We start from the raw sequence: 18,913 nt of genomic DNA, 5'->3' as shown, positions 1-18,913 counted from the left end.
TAGTATTGTGCCACATAATCATTGGAGACATGCTTGGGCTAAGTGCTCTTGATTGTCATTGTTTGCGTCACTTCAAGCAGTGACTGAGCAGAAACACCTCACATCTTGATATTGTGGGAACCAATCACAAACCTCCAATGCATTCTTTTTCTGTCTTGTCTTGTAACTTATATCTTTATGTCTCACTGTTTTGTTGCGAAATGACAAAAGCTGTGCATGATATTCTAAATATCCTGCACCTTGAAATCCAGTTCCCAAGCAATATTATGTCATTCTCATTATTCCATGTTAACATAAAGTGTAGCACATTCTCTTAAAAGCCTGAAGCTGCCATGTTCTTTCTTCCTGTTCCTGATATGTGAATTCTCGCCAAGAAAAACATTTAAATGGGGACACTCACAACTTGCAGGTCTTGGCTTTTAAAGTGATCTTAAATTACGCCTTTAACTAAGACCATTTAGCAATATCTGCCCACCAAGAGCTGAGCTATAACGAGCCTTCCCTAAAATGCTTTCTCAGAAATGGTCTCTCTTTTAATAAGAGGACATATTGATTGCGGTTTGCATGTATTTGCTTTTGCCAGGCACCTCAGTGTTTCTTAATGTTCCCAATGTCGTCATCCTCAAAAATATTTCTTCTACTCACTGTAAAAACACATTGGTTTGCCTAAAATGAGCTCCAGAACACGTAGAGACCTTGCTGAGATTCTGGGGAGATGGTAGCATAGAGTTTGCACCAAAAGGGAGGTGAATAAAGAGGCTGAATGACCTCCATTATTAAATCCTTGCTGGTAAGAGCAATTACTCAACACTGATGAGCTCACAGGTCTTTAGGCACCACAGCTGCTGTTTGTTGTTCAAAAAGAAACGGAACAATGGTAAATGCTTTTTATGAATTAGTAAATTTCAGTGTGAGATAAAACAAGTGTCACCCCACCGTGACATCACCCATTGATTCGCGAACTACAGTTTTGAAGCCCTGAGTTTAGCAAGATGGCCATCACCATCTTGTTTTTCGGAGTCAGAATTGACCAGATTTGGACAGGAGGCTGGACCTGCGCCTCTATCCTGATTGGATCTGACTGAGAGGACACGCCGTGGTAGCAACTTGTCAATCACAAGGTAGCCACGGCTAAAGCATGCCCTGCTTTACTCTCTATTTTACTCTAAATGGGACAATAATTCACAAAATACGCATCAAGCTGTACTGAAGAAGACTGGAGAAGACTCAAACTAGCAATTGAGACCCTAAACGCATGAAACTGTTGACTGAGGTAATAAATCAAGAAGTAGGGTCATTTTCTCACAGGCTTACATAGCTCTTGGCAGCCAGTGGAGCTGCTTGCCATCAGCACGAATGCAGGTTTAAGGCACTTCAGCATCTGCCTCTCGTTTCAGACCTGGAAGCAGCCTCCACTGTTCATACTGTGGATGAACATTAATAGAAGAAATGCCACCATTTCTTTGTATTCGGCTTCTGTCATTATTGTGCTGCTTAATTAGTGTGTGTGTCATATTTTGACTTGTACGATTTAATATTCACGCCTCTATGTTGAGATGTTTGATTCTAGGATCAGAGGCGAAACTGCGTTCTTGTTGCTCCATAAGCTGGAAGTTGATTTGAAAAGACAGGGGTGTATCACTTTTACAACAACAGCCTATTTGGTTTCTGTGTGTGTGTGTGAATAAAAGCGAGGGTAGTATGGCACTAATGAAAGATCATATTTCCAGTGCAGTGGCAAAAACAACAAAAGGTCTGTTTGCCGTCTGTCTGACCTGATGTAACGAGCTATTTAAATGCATAGAAAGCTGTCACACACAAACAAATGTATGATGTTTCACAGAGAAATACTGATACATAATAGAATCACCAGTGTGTGAAAACCATTATAGATGCTAGAAAAACAAAACCACAATATAATATAGTTGATATACTAGTTATACTCCCAACACTTTCATGTGCAAGTGAAACTTGTCATCTTTCAAAAACCGTGGCAACCATATGTTTGTCTAAGAAATTACAATTATGCAACAGCAACACTCATTATATAACTCCAGCAACAGTAGTAGTTACATCATTACCTCTGCAAATAGCCTCATAGTAAGTTCATACAAGTCATTTGATGTCACTTTGCTAAACACACTGTTATCAGTTTTATGGACTGTTTATATTTAGTGTTTAAAACATATGGTACACTGATAAGAACGCCACCGCTTATATGATTTGTAAAGAACAAAATACCCGTCAGTGGAAAATAGATTAGCTGTAACAGTGTTTCCAGAAGCATATTATGTTGTATTGTGTTATGACTTTTTCTGATGTCAGAAGGAGTGTTTTAATTCTGATCTGATCTCTGTTCAGTTCTTATGCTCTCTGGCTGTGTGTGTATTACAATCAGCAGGTGATGTGTTATGATAGAAAGAAAAGCCTGTGTTTGCCTATAATGTTTTTGTTGTCTGTGTTGGTTTGCCTGGTACTTTTTAGATTGGATTAGCTCAGAAGACATACCAAGATCAATATTAGGTTGAGACTTCATAGCTTCATCGAGCCTGGTCTCTGAGTTCAGGGTGTGACTAGAGGAGGTGACACCTGAGATAATGAGTTTGGGTTAATCAATCTGATCAGTGTCTTGTCCCGATGCATTAGAGGTGAGGATTAGACACTAAACCTGTCAACTTTAATGATCAGATAATGCACTCCTTTACTTCACTGAGCTAGAGAACCCACATTAGCTCTAATGCTAAAAGGGGTCATGCCCAAAACGATGTCACCCCTCCCTACACTTAGGGGCAATTCGGTGGATGAATGTGAGGTGAAATGCATGAATAAGATAATTAGATGTAACTACTTTCATCTGAAATTCACTGAGTGTCCTGAATGCAGCTTTGAGCAATGTTAGGAAACACAAGCCTGCACAGGATTCATTGGACGGCTTTGTTATAGTCAGTGTAGGAGCTCAGTCCTGATGAGAATATACATACATATACATCTCATGTCATACTTTGAACTTGGCCCTTGAAGTAAGGGCTGAAAAGATTAGCTGATTAATCAATAAGTCAGTCTTATTAGCCCACTGTTTTGATAATCGGTAGCATGGGAGCTTCAGAAACGTGAGGATTAGGGCATCTTATTTGTATGTGTAAGTTTTGGAGAGTTTGATGCCATACATACAGTAGCTGGAGTAGATAGTTATGTTTCGCCCATAATATTATATGAATGTACAGAACTTTGCTGTGATGGGGTTGGTCTCTGAACTACTGAGGGGGCTGTTCAACTGGTTGATGTTGGGACCAGGAACATGGTAGTCCCCATCTGCACTCACTCTTTGCTTATTTAACCTAATCACTGATCCTACCTGGTCATTCTGTAGAATAAGTCTAATCTCCTCTCAAGTCACCACTGTATTATAATGCATTATTGTCTGAGTGTTGTTTTATTATTATATTTATTATATTTAAATACACCCATACACACCTGGAACACCAGATACACTGGTGTCTGCAGCCCATTCAGTTCCCCTTTTCACCCACCTGTTCTCTACGTCACTAGTTCCCAAGCAGGGGTCAAGACCCCCACTAGGAGTCACCAAAGTTTCATTTGGGGTCGTGAGGCCTTCTTGATTTTAAGAGATATAAGAAAACCTTATAAAAATAAAATGTACTCCGCCTTTATTTTATAGAATTTCATTCATTTCTGTCAACAAAACTAAATGAAAATCCTATTTTTCAAGTTTAGATTATTAAGATAGAAACTTCGTTAAAAAGTTCCTAAAATTATAATGAAAACTCATTTCGGAAAAATAATATTCACAGGAAATAATCAGCTCAGAATTCATTCAAAATGCTGCTTTTACAGAAATGTCCTGTAGTTATTGTGTTCATTGTTTGGGTTAACTGTATAGTTTATCAGATATTCTGCACTGCTAACATACAGTACAGTAGCTAACTATACTACAGTATAACAGCTGATTGTTTTTTCTAACCTTTTGCTGACCCTCCCCAGGTGGTGAGCTTTGCCAGTCTGAAGTTTGACCGCTCCTACAACTGGATGGTGTTGTGCGTGCTGTGGTGCTCCATTGCTCAGTCCATCCTGCTGCCCATGTTCCTCTGGGCCTGTGACCGCTATCGCGCTGACATCCGCATGGTGTGGGAGAAGTGTGTCGCCATCATGTCCAACGACGACGTGGACGAGGGTAAGCAACAGTCGGGCATCTCCCTCCTGTCCTGCCTCGTTTTCCCCTCCTCTTCACCTGATGATGTGAATATGGATGATGATTCCTATTTCCTAAGACAGCTCAGTGTGGACTAGTAACAGCAGATTTGCACAGGGGCTCCAAAAATAATTTGGTATATTTCTGCAGAGAAGCAGATAATTTGCCTGAGTTTCACAAAATCCAAGTGACAGTAAAAGACCAGGCATGACTCTCTGAGTTCAGGGTTTGGACACAGTGTTGAGAAGTATTCTGGGCTGTCTTTTGCCATAGGAATTACAGTGACAAATATAATATATCAACCTAAATAGTTTTGTCTCTTAGCTGAGGGAGTGGCTGTACTGGGGAAACTGAGGGCAGCAATATTGCAGGAAAGGAACAGAGGTTAGCATCAGAGGTTAGCATCAGGTAAAAGAAACTGTAGTTTATAGCCTGATGTTTGATAGAGACCTCCACTTCTGGGTTATGAGGTACATTCTGGTGTCACTTCTGTGATTTGCAAACCTCAAAAGTGAATTGCAGTTGTGCATTAGCAACTGAGACATGCTGTAATTCACAATACCAATTTCCTATTGAATTATCGCTAAGAATCCAGTGGTCATGATAATGTACATGAAAAAGTTACCTGATAAAATCATCAGACCTCCAAAAAGCCAGTTAAGATCAACGATTTGTGACAAGAAAAGCACTTTTCTAAATGTTGCAGAGGAAAGGTGCAGTATTAGTGTTGCTCTCAAATCGCAGGATGTGATTTCAGCAACATAATGTATGTTAGGGACATGGTTACATTTCTGTAGCCAATTACAACACAGCACATTATGCACTAAAATAGATATAGTTTGGCCTCTCCACATGAGAGGTCAAAATTGCTCCGGCAAGAGATGTTAGAAATTGAAGGCAGATAGTATTTCCTGGTTTCTACCTCATGATGCAGGTTTCAATTGCTCCTTGACTCTGGAGGACCCATGATTAGTGCATTCTTTCTTTGCTAAGTGTTCTAAATATTAAACGATGCACGATGCTACAGTCTGTAGCTGCTGAATTTCCTGTCAGATCAATCAACCTACAAATTAAACAAGGCGCTAGAAATATCTGATAGAAGTTGTGATGCTACATAATTACTGATCTGAAAAAATATAACAGTCTGTGCTCCCGAAGCTTTGATCTGAACTGGCTTTGTTATGGTCGCCTTTTTACCCTGGGTTATCTTTAGGCCTGGGTTCAACATCAAATCTAAAAAATAACTAATAATCTATGATACAAAATTTTTAAATTTTAAATAAAAACCTCAAAAATTACATGTATTACATTTATATCTTACTTAACATTTGGTTAAATGACTAAGAAGTGGTTAACAACAGCAATCATTGTGGTTGTTTGAACATGTTTCTTAAATAAACAACGAGATTTAGTTTCTTCCTAATGGTCATTATTACTTATTGCACTATACACTATATTTTGTTGTGTGTTTGAGGTCTAAAATCAGTGGTCAAATGTTATCATGTGACCTATCATGTGACCTTTGTCAGGAGATGAAACTGAAGTGACAAGTGTCTGTGTAACATAACGTTCGATATAAAAATATATTTTCCTGTGGTTTTGTACGTGGTGTGTGCTTTATAAAATGGTTCACTTTACCCTGCTATGAGATTGGTGTCACTACAAAAAAAAAAGAAAAAAAGAAAAAAAATTGCAGGACAAAGGACATATTTACCTTGCAGCGCTTTTTTCTTTTCACTTCAATGCATTTCAACTGGGCAATCTCCCTCTAGATTTCCCTGGAATGAGAGGACAATAAAATAAATGGTTCCCCATTTATTTGGTAGGGTCCAGAGTGAAACTGGAACGATTGCAGTAAAGCTGAAAAGCACTTTCATGTCATTATGATGGTCATATTTCCCTCAAGTCACAAAGGGATACAAGTTTTTTTTTTTCTGGGAACAACTGAAGTAGACATAAAATGAATTGTTTTTACACATATGTTTATTTTTGTTTTCTTTCCTTCTTTCTTTTTTTGTTTATTTGTGTGACGTGGGCTCACGCCTACTGGTCAGATTATAGTGATTTAAAGCAAAATCCAGAATATGTTAAGGCAGTAGTCTGATTTAAGATGTACTTAGTAAATATCTGACTAATAGATAAAAGAGAAGGAAAGTGGGTCCGAGACTTGCGTCCACCATCACAGAGATATAAATGTGTTCCAAGGGGGCTGAAAATCAAACATTTCACTAAGGAATCACAGACACTTCACAAAATTTGGTCCCAAAATTAGGTCACATGATAATCATAGAGAGGCTGGTGGACTGAGTCGTTGACCAGATCTTCGCAGTCCATGCAAACTGATGACAGTATGAACCATCTGTCTTTTTTTTCTATTGGCACTGTTTAAACTCAACCCGATCTGAACCCTTCTCTCCTGTTTCTAACCCTCCAAACCTCTTGATCCTCTCCCTGTGCCACTGATAACTGCTCGTTGTCCAGCAGGAGCTATAGAACGACACAGGGCAGTCCATATTCTGTGTAACAATTAACACTGCCAGTTCTCTGCTTTTTTTCCAGAGGGCTTGCCATGTATAACTCATCACAGTTGTATGTATAAGGATTGTTTCCTGTTCTTCCAAAGCTACTGACTTGCATGCCAAGCTGCCTGTGCAAATAGCTACTTTCATCTTTCATCTTTTCGGCCAACATTTTCCTCAAGATCAGCATTTTACACCCATCTCTATTTGATCTTTAATGAACATGAATGCAGTACTTGGGAAAATAGACTTGGTAGATGGGTTTTTATGCACTAAAGAACACTTGACATTGTTTATATGATTTTGTTTGATCAGATTTTAAGCCCTGTGCCTTCAAAGATTCTGATTGCAACTGTCTGGCATGGTCTCTGAATTCAGAACCAATCTGGGACCTTTTTATCCCCTTCCAATATATTTAAATTGAATTAATGCTCATTTTTTTAGAAAAATATTTTTTTATCTAAACCTCAAATTCTCAGCAGACCCGTAGGAAAAGTCAACAAATCAGAGAACAATTGAACTTGTCTCTCTTATCTATTCGTCTGTCTGTCTGTCTGTCTTGTGTATTGAGTTCGTTGCTCTCTAATCCTGACGCTCGTGCTTTTCTGCACTTTGCAGAAAACAGCCAAGATGGAGGAATTCATGCCGACTTAATATATGACAGACCATATGACTATAGCTCGGCGCCTGAAATCGTGACGGTAGACCGTAATGCCAAGTATGAGTTCTCAACCTTAGAAAGGGGGGTTCTGCAAGGGTATCCATTGAGGGAACAACAGGAAGATAAAATGCAGTATTTGCAGGTATATTTTCATTGATTTCTTCATTTCTTTTACTTGATCAGTTGAACTATTTTTAAATGACACTTCATTGCTTATGTGCATGGTGAAATGGCCTTGTGGGCCTTGACAGTATCTTGCTTGAATTCTCTGGAATCATTTTGTGAATCTCTCCCAGATATGCCACATATTTTTTTCGTCTTTTTTTACTTGAATCAAAAATATACTCCTGCTGACTCATGTTTGGTAAATATGACCATCCGCAGTCCCATCAACATATTAGATGTGTTTCATTTATCGACTAGTATGTCCTAGCCATGCAACTGACAATTTTTTTTTATTTATAAGAGGGTAAGAGTTTAGTAACTGACTTACCTTGTACATTTCAGGAATCCCTCAAGGTTTCAGGAAAGCACTATAAACATCTGCTCATGTTCTGCCCAAAAGCATTGTGTCCATTGTATCCAACATCCATCTCTGTCAGATGCAGAGCTGTGAAATGCTCCTTTTCAGCCTGCATTAACACTTAACTTGTTCCAACATGCAGCCTTCTAGGGCAGTTCAACAAAGCCTTATTATCTGTTCTGGTTCCAATACTGACTTAACTCTGTAAAGTCCAAATTCTTGCCCAGAATCGGATATTGGATGAGTATTACTGAAATTTATTGATTAAAGCAGTGATGATGAATCTTGCTGGACTTGGCCTGGAAGACTGTGGTGAAGATATGTAACTCCAGAATCAACTGATTCAACCCACAGAATATTGACTTTCCAAAAGCATCTTAACACTGTGTCATCTTTGTCAGAAACGACTTAACAAAGGCTGCAGCTTTCTCATACAGCATGCAGCCCAAGCTGTTTACATTTACTTGAATAATTTGCTTATTACTCAAGTTTCTTTTTAAAAATAATGCAGCTGTCCAACATTATAATGGACATTTCAAAGACCAAAGCTCCTACAGCGATTGGATCTCTATTCAATTTGACTTTTGATGAAGCCTTGAAACAGAGATGTATACAGTAGCTATCACTTCATGAGACCAAACCATTTCTCCACCCATTGCTTCTGTGTTTTATACTCCCCTTCAAATGACAGTAGATTCATTTGATTGTAAAGTGACATGTAGCTGTTATTCATTGCTGTATGTGTGTGATGGTGAGACAAATAAGGTGCATTTTTGACTTCAGTTACAGGAAGACTGGCTGAACTGTGATACTTCACACTATTTCTGTTGCTGCTAGAAGGGTTAAGGCCCAATTGGACCATGAATCCACAAAGCTCCTCAAATCTTTATCAAGTAGCACCTCTATTTGAGAACTGCTAAGGCACTTCTCAAGTGGTTTGATTTCAGAATAAAGCCTCTTAGGCTTTATTGGCTTGTGGTGTGCTCTTGCTCTCTCTCTGTCTCTCTCTCTCTGTCTCTGTCTCTCTCTCTCTGTCTCTCTGTCTCTCTCTCTCTCTCTTTCTCTCTCTCTCTCTCCATCCTGCCAACTCTGTCCTTGCGTCTTAATTCATTCTAATGCTTGTGCTGCCCTCTGCTGTTGAGCCCTCCCACTTAACCCACTCCACTCAGTGCTACTGTATCGTCTGCTGTCTCATTTCTCTGCATTTACTAAAACCCACCACAGGGGGGCAGGCTGATATCAATCTTGTGGCTCTTGACGTCACCTTGACAAACCCTCTCTCTCTTGCATAGTTGTCAGAACAGAATGGAATGTGAGTATACCCTATAGGGAACTATCAATCTTTGCACTTTTCATCTCCAAATAATGGAGGTGAATAATAGTTCAGTTATAACCCTGTTGATGTATGTTAGAATGTTAAATGTCTGAGGGATTAATAATAAAAAAACAGTTATAATTGCACATCTTGGACAAACTACTTATATATGCGACATGTAGGACTTCATACAAAAATTACAGCTGAATCAGAGCACCGAGAATTCCAAGAATTCTGAAACTAACCCGTTTTCTGGATTGCGCACACTGTCAATAAGTTTTCACTGAGCTTTGTGTCATCGGCCCAACTATTTACAGAAAGCAGTTCATTGGGACAACTGCAAATCAGTGTTATTTCTAAAGCTGCAGGGTATTATCACAGTGGCATTGACAGCCACATAACCTTGAAGAATCCTACATCTTCTATCCGTTATAATTGATGATAATTAAGTCTATTAAAAACTATAGTAATGTTACATAACATGTTACTTATTGAATGTGCAGTGCCACAATGCTTACTGATTCTGTTGTAGAATTCTAGGTGAGTGAAAATTAACGTTATTGATAGACTGAAGGGTTTGGTCTGTGTGTTGCGTTCAGGTGCCCCCTACAAGAAGATACTCCCACGACGAAACCGACATGTGGACCAGCGACCGGATCCCCTCATACCTTCACCGATGGGGCTCCACCGAGGACATGATAGTGAGTGCCCACTACAGCTCCACCTTGCCGCGCCACGAGAGGCGCAGGAGCAGCCTGGTCTCCTACCACGAGGAGAGCCACCATCACCATCACCCGCACCGCAAGCGGCGACGCTCTGAGGACAGCATGCACTCCCTCAGGCACCTGCCGCGCGTGGTCTGCGGCGGGGAGCGCTATGAGGACGAACTGCGGTGTTTCAGCCGCGACGAGGTGATTAACTTTATAGATGAGACGCCGCTGCCGAGCCCCAGGAAGAGCCCGCGGCGCACATCCACCATCTCACTTATCCCCAATGTGTATGAACAGCACACAGTCATCCTTCCTCACTTCCCGCTCACAGACTTTGAGCGTGAGCCTCAGGCGCTCCGGCGGCTCTCAGAACACAAAAGGAGCAGCAGTCGGGGCAACTCGCCCGAGGGCTCCCCCAAACCAGACAGACCTGCTGGAAGGAAGAGCCCCGGGGCTTGTGGCTCTGGTAAAGGCTGCCGGGAGCGCCTGCGAGACGGGAGACAGCAGTGTGAAGTGGGCTCACCTGGGCGCAGCCAGCAGACTCCAGGCCACTCTAGGCCCAGGACAGGCGGTGTAGCAGGAGCTGGTGCTGGTGCTGGAGCTGGTGCTGACTGGGGGCATCAGAAGCACCTGAGCAAGGCCGAGAGTAAAGGAAGCACAAACAGTTTTGTAAGCACACCCTCGGTAACGTCCTCGGGATACATCACCTTTCACTCTGATTCTGTAGGCTCCACAACCTAAAAGCGAGTTTTCCCTTGTTAATATCAACATTATTACTGAAGTTATTATCATAATGAAAACCACTCGAATATTGGTGGTTATGGGAAAATGATGTACTGGATTATTTGGCCTTTTTGGTTGTGCCACTTATATACCACCAATATCAGTTATGCTTAATGGCCTTGGGGGCTTTGGACATAATTTCTGAATGAGTCTAACTTTGATTTTGTATGTAGGCTGGTGAAAAGGTTGGGTGGTCATGTTATTCAGCTTTCATATCACAAAATACCCCCCCCCCCCCCCAGCACTAGCACAAGTAAACTGTTTTTAAATGGCGTGAACATTCCCACACCTTGTTTTTGCTGTTTGATGTTGTTTCTTATGAAATGCTCAAAGAATTGGAGGAGGTAGTAGTTAGGGTGGTGTTTCTTTCTTTTTTCTTTTTCTTTGCACTTAAGAACTTCAATTTAAATTGTATTTCTTTTAGCCTGTAATGGCTGTGTGTTTTGTTGTATGGACACGTTTGCTTTCAAACCAAACTTTCCTGAATACTGCCCATTTACCTTGAGATTGACTTAAGTATATGACAAATTATACATATTCGTTTTATTTTGATTATGATGTACAACTTTTATATTTACATTATTATTCACAACACATGAAATGCTTTTTTTCCACGCACCTTATGTTGAAGTAAACTGAGAGTGGTAATCCCAAACTCTTTAATGCCTAATAGTTTTACAGCTACTGTGTGAGATATTGAGATATAACGTGAATACCCCTGAATTCGTAATGATAAATGTGAAGTCAGTTTGTAAAGACTGACATGTCATGTATATATGAAGGATATTGGATTTATGGTTTTGGTGTTTTATTTTGTTTAATGAGAACTTTGCTCAGAATTTCCTGCCAGTTCTTATTATTCCACTGGTTGTGTTCACTTTGGAGATCATCAAGCACAACAGTTGCTCACCACATTAGATATTTACAACATCTGACCAATACAAGTGAAAATGGTGCTTTATCCTCAATAACTGAGCATATCAGCCTGACCGCAGCTCTTATTCGTTTCAATAATGTATTCTAAAGCACCAATAATATTTTTTTAAAGTATCCAACAAAGGGGAAACCTCTAAAACATGTTTAATAGTCCAAAAGTGGAATAAGCACAGCCTTCAGGCTGACTAGATGTAGCATAACTTAAATGCTGGTGTTGAACCTAAATCCACAAAAATGTTAGTACAAATTAGGGGCATTGTGAATAGAATGGAAATTAAGTATAACATTAATGACTTATAGTAAGTTATCAAAAAGTAAGTTAACAAAAAGCATACATTATATTTGATATGTAATCTCATAACATGCATCAAGACTGCTAATGGTCCTATCCTGGGAGGGTTTTCTAATTGTGAAGTGACATTTAAAAAAAAAAAAAAAACTGATTTATTGAGGCCTATAAAGTAATGTTAAGTAAATGTAAGCATTCCCAGAGCCTCAGTGAGGGTACCATTGGAAAATGAAAGTTTAGATGCATTCATTTTCTATGTTTTTGGAAAGTGGGTGTAAGTATAAAAGTTCAAGGACAAAAATAGTAAGACTATATTATCAATGACATGCCCTTAAATGCCCCAAAATGTTTAGAAACTATCACTTAGCACACTCACTCAAAATGGACACTGGAGTGAACTAAACAACAAAGGTGACTTTACAAAGCACACTGAAATTGATTAGGACCTTACCATGTTTACCAAATGTGACAATTTGTTGACTAAAAGGAGTGAAAATTCTCTACTGACAAATATTAGCAGAACCAACTTTGGGCTTTGACCTCTCATAGACTGTAACTGCTAACATGAATGTATTTGCGCTAATTTGGTGTAGATTTTCAAAGAAATTATTAAGACTATAAAGACAAGAAATGAAAATATCCCCTTTGACAGCCTTATTAGTTGTGAAACTTTTTTGCTATTACCATCTAAGTAATAAAGTTGCATATACGTTTTCACTCATCTGGTCATTGAAATGTTAAGTTTGAATTCTCATGTATTAGTGTTCCTCTCATTCATTGCAGCCTATTCTGCTGGGCAAATTAGCTGAAATGTGTCTTACTTTGGAGGCATACATCACATTCCCCTGTCAAACTTTGCTATGTCATAGATTTTTGCATTTTGTTGTGTTTACAATATTAAAATATAATTTTGTAACATATTCAAAGATTTATGACTCCAATATGAATGATGTTCAATGTTATGATTTTCTTGTTAAGATGATGACTTTGTTAAAAAAGATATGACTGATTAAATTCACAAGATGATGCTTCAGAGTGTGTTTTTAGAATTTTACGGAAGATGCTCTTTATTTGTTACCTTTATATTCTTGTGGAGCAGTAGTATGCATCCATTTGGAAGTTTGGAAGAACATTTGTCCACTTGTGACCACATAAAAGTGAAGCCCAAGCAGGTCCCCAGAAGACCAAGGCTTAGTGTCTTCCACATTGATCAGCCTCCCTCATTTAGGCAATGTCCTGCTTTCAAGAAACACATCTACAGAAACATATAGAAATATTTGGTTGAAACAAAAGTTTTATTGAGCTACAAATATGCATTTGCCCTTAAACAAACAAATATTGTAAAGATTGCGTGATAAACCGTGAAGAAAATAAAACACCAAGTTAGACAGACAGATATATAGTCTTAACAGGCTAAACATTTTGTCTTCGCTAGCATTATTAGCACATGTCATGCGTAGGCTATACTGTTTTGGAATATAAGACAAACCAGCAAAAACTGCCTGCAGTCGAAACCACGGTGTTCTAGTTAGTTTAACATAAGTTACATAACAGCTAACGTTAGTGTAGCTAGTTAGCCGTTAGCTTCGTTTCAATGGGTTTCCCCTCCTCCCACAACAAAGGTCTCTTAAAATTATTTTTACTTATTTTACTCGGTTATGAACACGAAGCAACCGTAGACATGCATCCATGTGTATAATGTTGTGTTTATGATGACATATAGTGACGCTGCTCTCCCCATGTTTGCGTCAGCAGAGTGGCGCAGCGGAAGCGTGCTGGGCCCATAACCCAGAGGTCGATGGATCGAAACCATCCTCTGCTAGGTCAAACCTTTTCTTCCACACTCTTAAGCTAATCTATTTTCTGTATTATCGTGCCGTGTCTTAGGAAATATACTTTAATGAATGCTGCTGGAGTTAATTACTGAAAGGTGTAGCCATCTGTTTAATGAGAACAACTTCGCAATTGCGTGGCAGTCCGGCAACTTACACGCAAAACTCAAAATGTGTTTGCGTAAAAATAAGTTTTGTCATGTTTAAAATAAGAGCACTGTCGTGTTGTATTGTGATACAGGTGTTCCTAATCACCTGATTCTGCATTCCAGCCGGTGGTTAGAGCTTCGTGGAGAGCTCGGAGCTGCGTGTTGCCCGCATCAGTGAGCATGGACACGGCTCTTACGTGCCAAAAGGTAATTCCACGGTGTCTGCTGTAGGTCTTGAAAAGCTTGGAACCAAAGCCAACCCTATTGTTTAAGGTCCCAGCTTTATTGTGAGTCTTTGGGTGAGTCGCATGCTGTATGTTTAAGTTGCACAAGTCATCAGCTGTGTGCCACTGCGCCAGAAAATGTTCAGCAGTTGTGGTGAATCTGTCTTGAGCGAAGACATATTTAGCAGTGAAATGAGCAGGGAACGGAGGGATTTGCAGCGCACTTCATCCACGTCTGCTCTCTTAAGAGCGCTCGACTGGGCCCAGTCTAATGCTAATAACTTATTCTCTCCCTCCCTTCGGTTCTCAGCTCTAATATGCGTCGCTATTATTGTGGCAACCCGAACTAGGTTACTTAAACAATGCTGCGAAGAGTTCATAGAAGTTCTTTGAAAAAGTTGAAGGCCATTCAGTGTTGAAGTCATGTGGCATTCCCTTTCTTATATTAAACAAACTTCTTGTGCTAGGGGCCTCTGTTGGTCTCATCGGAGGAGTAGCTTTGACTTTGTGGGAAGGGAGTATTACGAAGATCAGACCCAACAAAAAGCTGGAATAACAAATACTGGCCATATAGAGGGGTTTGGAGCTGTGAGTTGTTATTTTGAGGGTAAAGAAAAAAAAACGTGAACCAGGCAGTGTGTAGTTGTTTGTCTTGATTGCACAGGAGCACCCCTCTTCCACGGGGCAGCAGTGTCTTTTCAGCCGGTTCCATCTGAAAGAGCTGTGGGCGTTTCAGCGATTCTCCTCGCTGCGAGGTGCCATCCTTTCCAGCGCTGCTCCTTACAGACACTTTATGACAGTCCTGCCAAAGCAGCGGAAGAAAACTATAGGGCACTCTAAAAGAGCTGAATGATAGACAGACAGGGCATATGGCCTACATAGTATATAATTGTAGAGTAGCAAAAAGTTGACGGGCACTGCATGTTATACAGTATTCAGTCTACAAAAAATAAGACATACAACTCCAGTGGACTTAAATACGACTACCAGCCTATTATACTATACGAAAAGTCAGTTATAGTTTATCCAAAAAGTTGTCCTTTACACTCCAAGTTGTCATTTCATTTCAGAATACCTTGCTATTTCTTGGATTATTATCTTATCTTATTAAAGCTTTTTGCTTGCCCGACATGCATAGGAAGGATTAATGAAGACTATATGTAAATTTTATGAATTTGATCTTGCACTGAAGGGAGCAGCCTAATCAGCAGCCTAAGGGATTATAAATGAGGTTACTTCCGACACGAGTGTGTTAGGCGGGCCTCTCGGTGTGGAGCTGTTCCAGGTAACGTTTCAGTCTAGCTGGCAACAGTTAAACTCGCAATTTTCCTTTTCTCAGCTCATAACCTACAGCTTCTCGCCGTCTCCAGGTCCAGAGGATGCCGCGCTGCGTGTAATTAGTCGCCTACATAGCAGAAAATTGTCATGCTGTCCGACAAGGGTCTGATTTGCCCGCTACTGTCGCGGTACTTACGCGTGAAACCAGAGGAGAATGGAGGGAATGACAGCCAACCCCCGCTCTCCTGGGTCTTTTTTCATCTCCATACGTCAACTCCACAAAATTATACGTTCATTTAATGAATTCATCAAATGCAGAGCGCAATTTGATGAATGTAAGATACGAATTGTGTGGCCACACGCCTGCTTTGGTCGTACAAAATAACAAAAATGCACTCGTTTGAGACTCGTTGAGTCTGACAGATTCAGCACCAAATCAATTTAGCTTTTATTTCAGGAAGCCAACAATAATCTCCTTTCCACCAATATGACGTCCGAAAATCGAGATTCGTGTCTACAGATCAATCATTGCTTGGTGTAAATCTACCACATGTACTATACGACCCTACAAGATCTATTCCCACTGCAAGAAACGGGACAACGCTTTCTTTGTTCCGGCAATTTTATTAAGAAAATAAACAGTTTGACATATAACATATTGTGGAAATCTATACAGTGCAATCATAAACATTCATTCAAGCTATGATATCTACATCTTTACATCAGCTCTACCAAGGCCGCCACACGTTGCGCTGAGCGTTTGCGCCTTCATTCCTGTGACTGACGGAGTGAAGCTTCTTGTGGCCGGAGCTGTTCTGAGTGTGTCGTGTGGCGGTCATCTGTTTGTTTCCTTCGCTCCGTAATGAAGGAGGCATGCTTGTGCTGTCCGGTGTCTCGGCTTTAGATTTGGCCGTTTTTCTCTCCTCAGGTCCGGCTGCAGATGGAAGAAGTCTCGGCGCCTCGTCCCGTGTCTCAGCTTGGCCCAGGCCGCTGTCCATGGTGCTGAAGACTGCCCCCCGTGCCCGGGAGCGGCACAGTTTACTGGAAAGCTGCGATAACATCCAGCGGTCGCTCCCGTTCAAGTTGTCTGCCATCAGCAAATACTGGTCGACGTTTGCCAGGCAGCTGCGAAAGCCAGTTTGGTAATCGGGGAACTCGGAAGCAGCGGCAGCGACTGAAAGCGGTGAGAGACATCTTAAGGTGAGAAACACACAGAATCTGTGTTGTGCGGAGGTCGAAGACTCCATAAAATCATTTTAAATAAGCCAATAAGAGTATTTGAATGCGTGATGGCTTGGCCTATTGTAAGAGGTTATAACTCACAGCTCTGGATCTTTTGGAGGTTCCTTAGATGTTTCACAGTGAGCTCCAAGATGTCTGCCTTCTCCAGTTTGCGCTTTCGAATCTGAGTAAAGAAATGAGATCGTTTAGACACTTTATTAAAATAACCATCAGCATTACTTAAGCATCCATTGCAGTACCTCTGGTCAGATATAAACACTGAATTGTGCACTAAATTCTAAAGCTACAGTGACTGAACTCTGAAGTTAAAGATACTCACGCTGGTGCTGTAGTAGCTCTCCAGCAGGGATTTTAACTGGTCCAAACACTTGTTTATGCGAGCTCTTCGTTTCTTTTCCATGAGCGGTTTGGACACCTGTAAAAGAAAGCGGGCATAATTAACATTGCACATAACACAGTTCAGTAATTTTCTGGTATTTAATTTTCGACAGTTAAATCCAGTTCCTGTTGAAGTTATTCCACACACCTTGTTTCCAGCGATGGGTTTGGACTTTTCTGCGCAGTCTGTCTTAGCCACCATTCTGTTTTTTCAGGTTTCCTTGAAGTTAATCTCTAACCCTCTCTGGCGCACGAATGAAGGGGTTGACCCTGAGTGGATTTATATAGAGACACCCACTTAACATCTCAATGCAAACAGTCCCGCCTGTCTCATGCGCTCAAATGAGCAAAACTGCCGTCATTTGACAGCCAAAACCAGCAAAAGGCTTAGACGCAATATAGAAAAATGAATAATTGTATGATGTTCGTAAATCTATTTAAAAATGGCTAAACCCACGTCATCTGGAAGTTTGGTGTTTGAATGTGTTCAGTTAATTTTAAGCATCTAACAACAGCATGTTAACAAATACAGGCTCTGTAGACTTCGAGATTAATCCATCTCCATCTATCAATCTATCTAGATTAGCCTATTTAAAATCGGTTTAAATCACAAAACATACACAGACCAGTCCAGTACATGGCCTACGGCAGGATGGGTATATTAAGTACAAATTCCCAAGAAACAACGTGTGGGGCAAAAAAAAAAAGAAAAAAGAAAGAACCTAACCAGAAGCGTAAAAATCATAAACATAAAGGGTAATCTTAATGGTTCTGCTTGGGGAACATGGTGTGAGCGCTATTGACTCCTGCATTGAATCTTTTATGTGTGAGTTTCACGCCACCAGGTCGAAGGCAGCACCGTGGTAATTCCCTGCGTGTCCCCACAACATTTCGATTTTCTGGTGGCCACTTACAGTAAAAGAGTTACACCTGCAAACTGCTTTCTTTGAGGTTAGAGGTGCAGCTATGTTTATAGACACCGAACACCGCGCATGGAAGCACGAAAAGCCTACGAGCTTTTGAAAAATGAACACTTTAGGATTAACTTTGGCTGTTGTGCGTCGCCAGTTTTTTGTCTTCATACCAGGCGCGTTGAGGCACCGAGGAGAATCGCGGGCCGCCCCTTGTCCTCGGTCTCTCGCCTCCCGATTTTCCACACTGCTCCCTGAAAGGGGCGAAGGCTTGGGAAAGTCATACCAGCTGAAACAATGTGTTGACTATAGGCTCACTGCAGCCCGCTGCGCATCATGCGCTCACACACAGACCGTCTGAAAATACTAAATGCGGGTAAACACCCACCCACACACCACTAGCGCTGCCTTGTTTGGTAAAGGTGTTCATTACATCCAATTAACTCTGTAAATGTGTTATTTAAGGTTGCTTGAGTAATTTCAGAACTAAAGGAGGAAAGTTGGGTTAGAAGGTGCGTTTCGAAAGACACGCGACAACGTTAGAAAACTTAAATTGTCCAAGTCGGTACACAATGTGTGCGTTAAAATGACTGAGGGTCCGGGGAAAGGAGGGGCGTTTGGTATTCAGGCTGGGGAGAGCGCGCATGAAAAGAGGCCAGTTTATGGCAGTGCGCCATTGATCTTTTCTTTTCGTCTGCTTTGTGACCACAAACCTGAAGGCATCAAAAGATTCCCTCCACTTCCAAAGTGAACCAAAGTCGCTACATATAGTTTTATGAGAGGATTTCCATTGGATAGGTTTGATTGCCACCAAGATGCGAGTCGATTTTTAATGCTGCAGCTCACACTGCATTTTCTTTTTGCCAATTACTATGATAATTTCGTTAATTAAATTGCATACGTTCTGAAATCGGAGCATTTTTCCAGCTGTGTTCAGGCTTGATTAATTGGCT

General features: G+C 40.7%; 2 protein-coding genes and 1 non-coding gene across 3 annotated transcripts in view; 2 read left to right on the top strand and 1 right to left on the bottom strand.

Moving 5' to 3' along the window:
* Positions 1-12,947, top strand: part of LOC121612889 (probable G-protein coupled receptor 153) — a 34,001-nt gene extending 21,054 nt beyond the window's left edge. The window contains exons 4-6 of the mRNA XM_041946052.1: positions 4,003-4,192; positions 7,348-7,532; positions 9,828-12,947. Coding sequence (XP_041801986.1) covers positions 4,003-4,192; positions 7,348-7,532; positions 9,828-10,679 — 1,227 coding nt within the window. The 3' untranslated portion in view covers positions 10,680-12,947. The remainder of the gene's footprint in view (positions 1-4,002; positions 4,193-7,347; positions 7,533-9,827) is intronic.
* A 749-nt stretch (positions 12,948-13,696) lies between these two features.
* On the top strand, positions 13,697-13,768 carry trnam-cau. Its single transcript has one exon. It is a non-coding gene; the product is annotated as a tRNA-Met (tRNA).
* Positions 13,769-16,157: 2,389 nt separating this feature from the next.
* Positions 16,158-17,251, bottom strand: her3 (hairy-related 3). Its single transcript, XM_041946783.1, has 4 exons — positions 17,198-17,251; positions 16,991-17,086; positions 16,753-16,834; positions 16,158-16,603 (listed from the first exon to the last, which is right to left on the bottom strand). The coding sequence occupies exons 1-4, from the start codon at positions 17,249-17,251 to the stop codon at positions 16,158-16,160; spliced, it is 678 nt and encodes a 225-aa protein (XP_041802717.1).
* Between the last annotated feature and the right edge of the window lie 1,662 nt (positions 17,252-18,913).

This window comes from Chelmon rostratus, chromosome 10 (assembly GCF_017976325.1).
Source record: "Chelmon rostratus isolate fCheRos1 chromosome 10, fCheRos1.pri, whole genome shotgun sequence".
Classification (NCBI taxonomy): Eukaryota; Metazoa; Chordata; class Actinopteri; order Chaetodontiformes; family Chaetodontidae; genus Chelmon; species Chelmon rostratus.
This window is presented reverse-complemented; position numbering and strand designations above follow the sequence as displayed.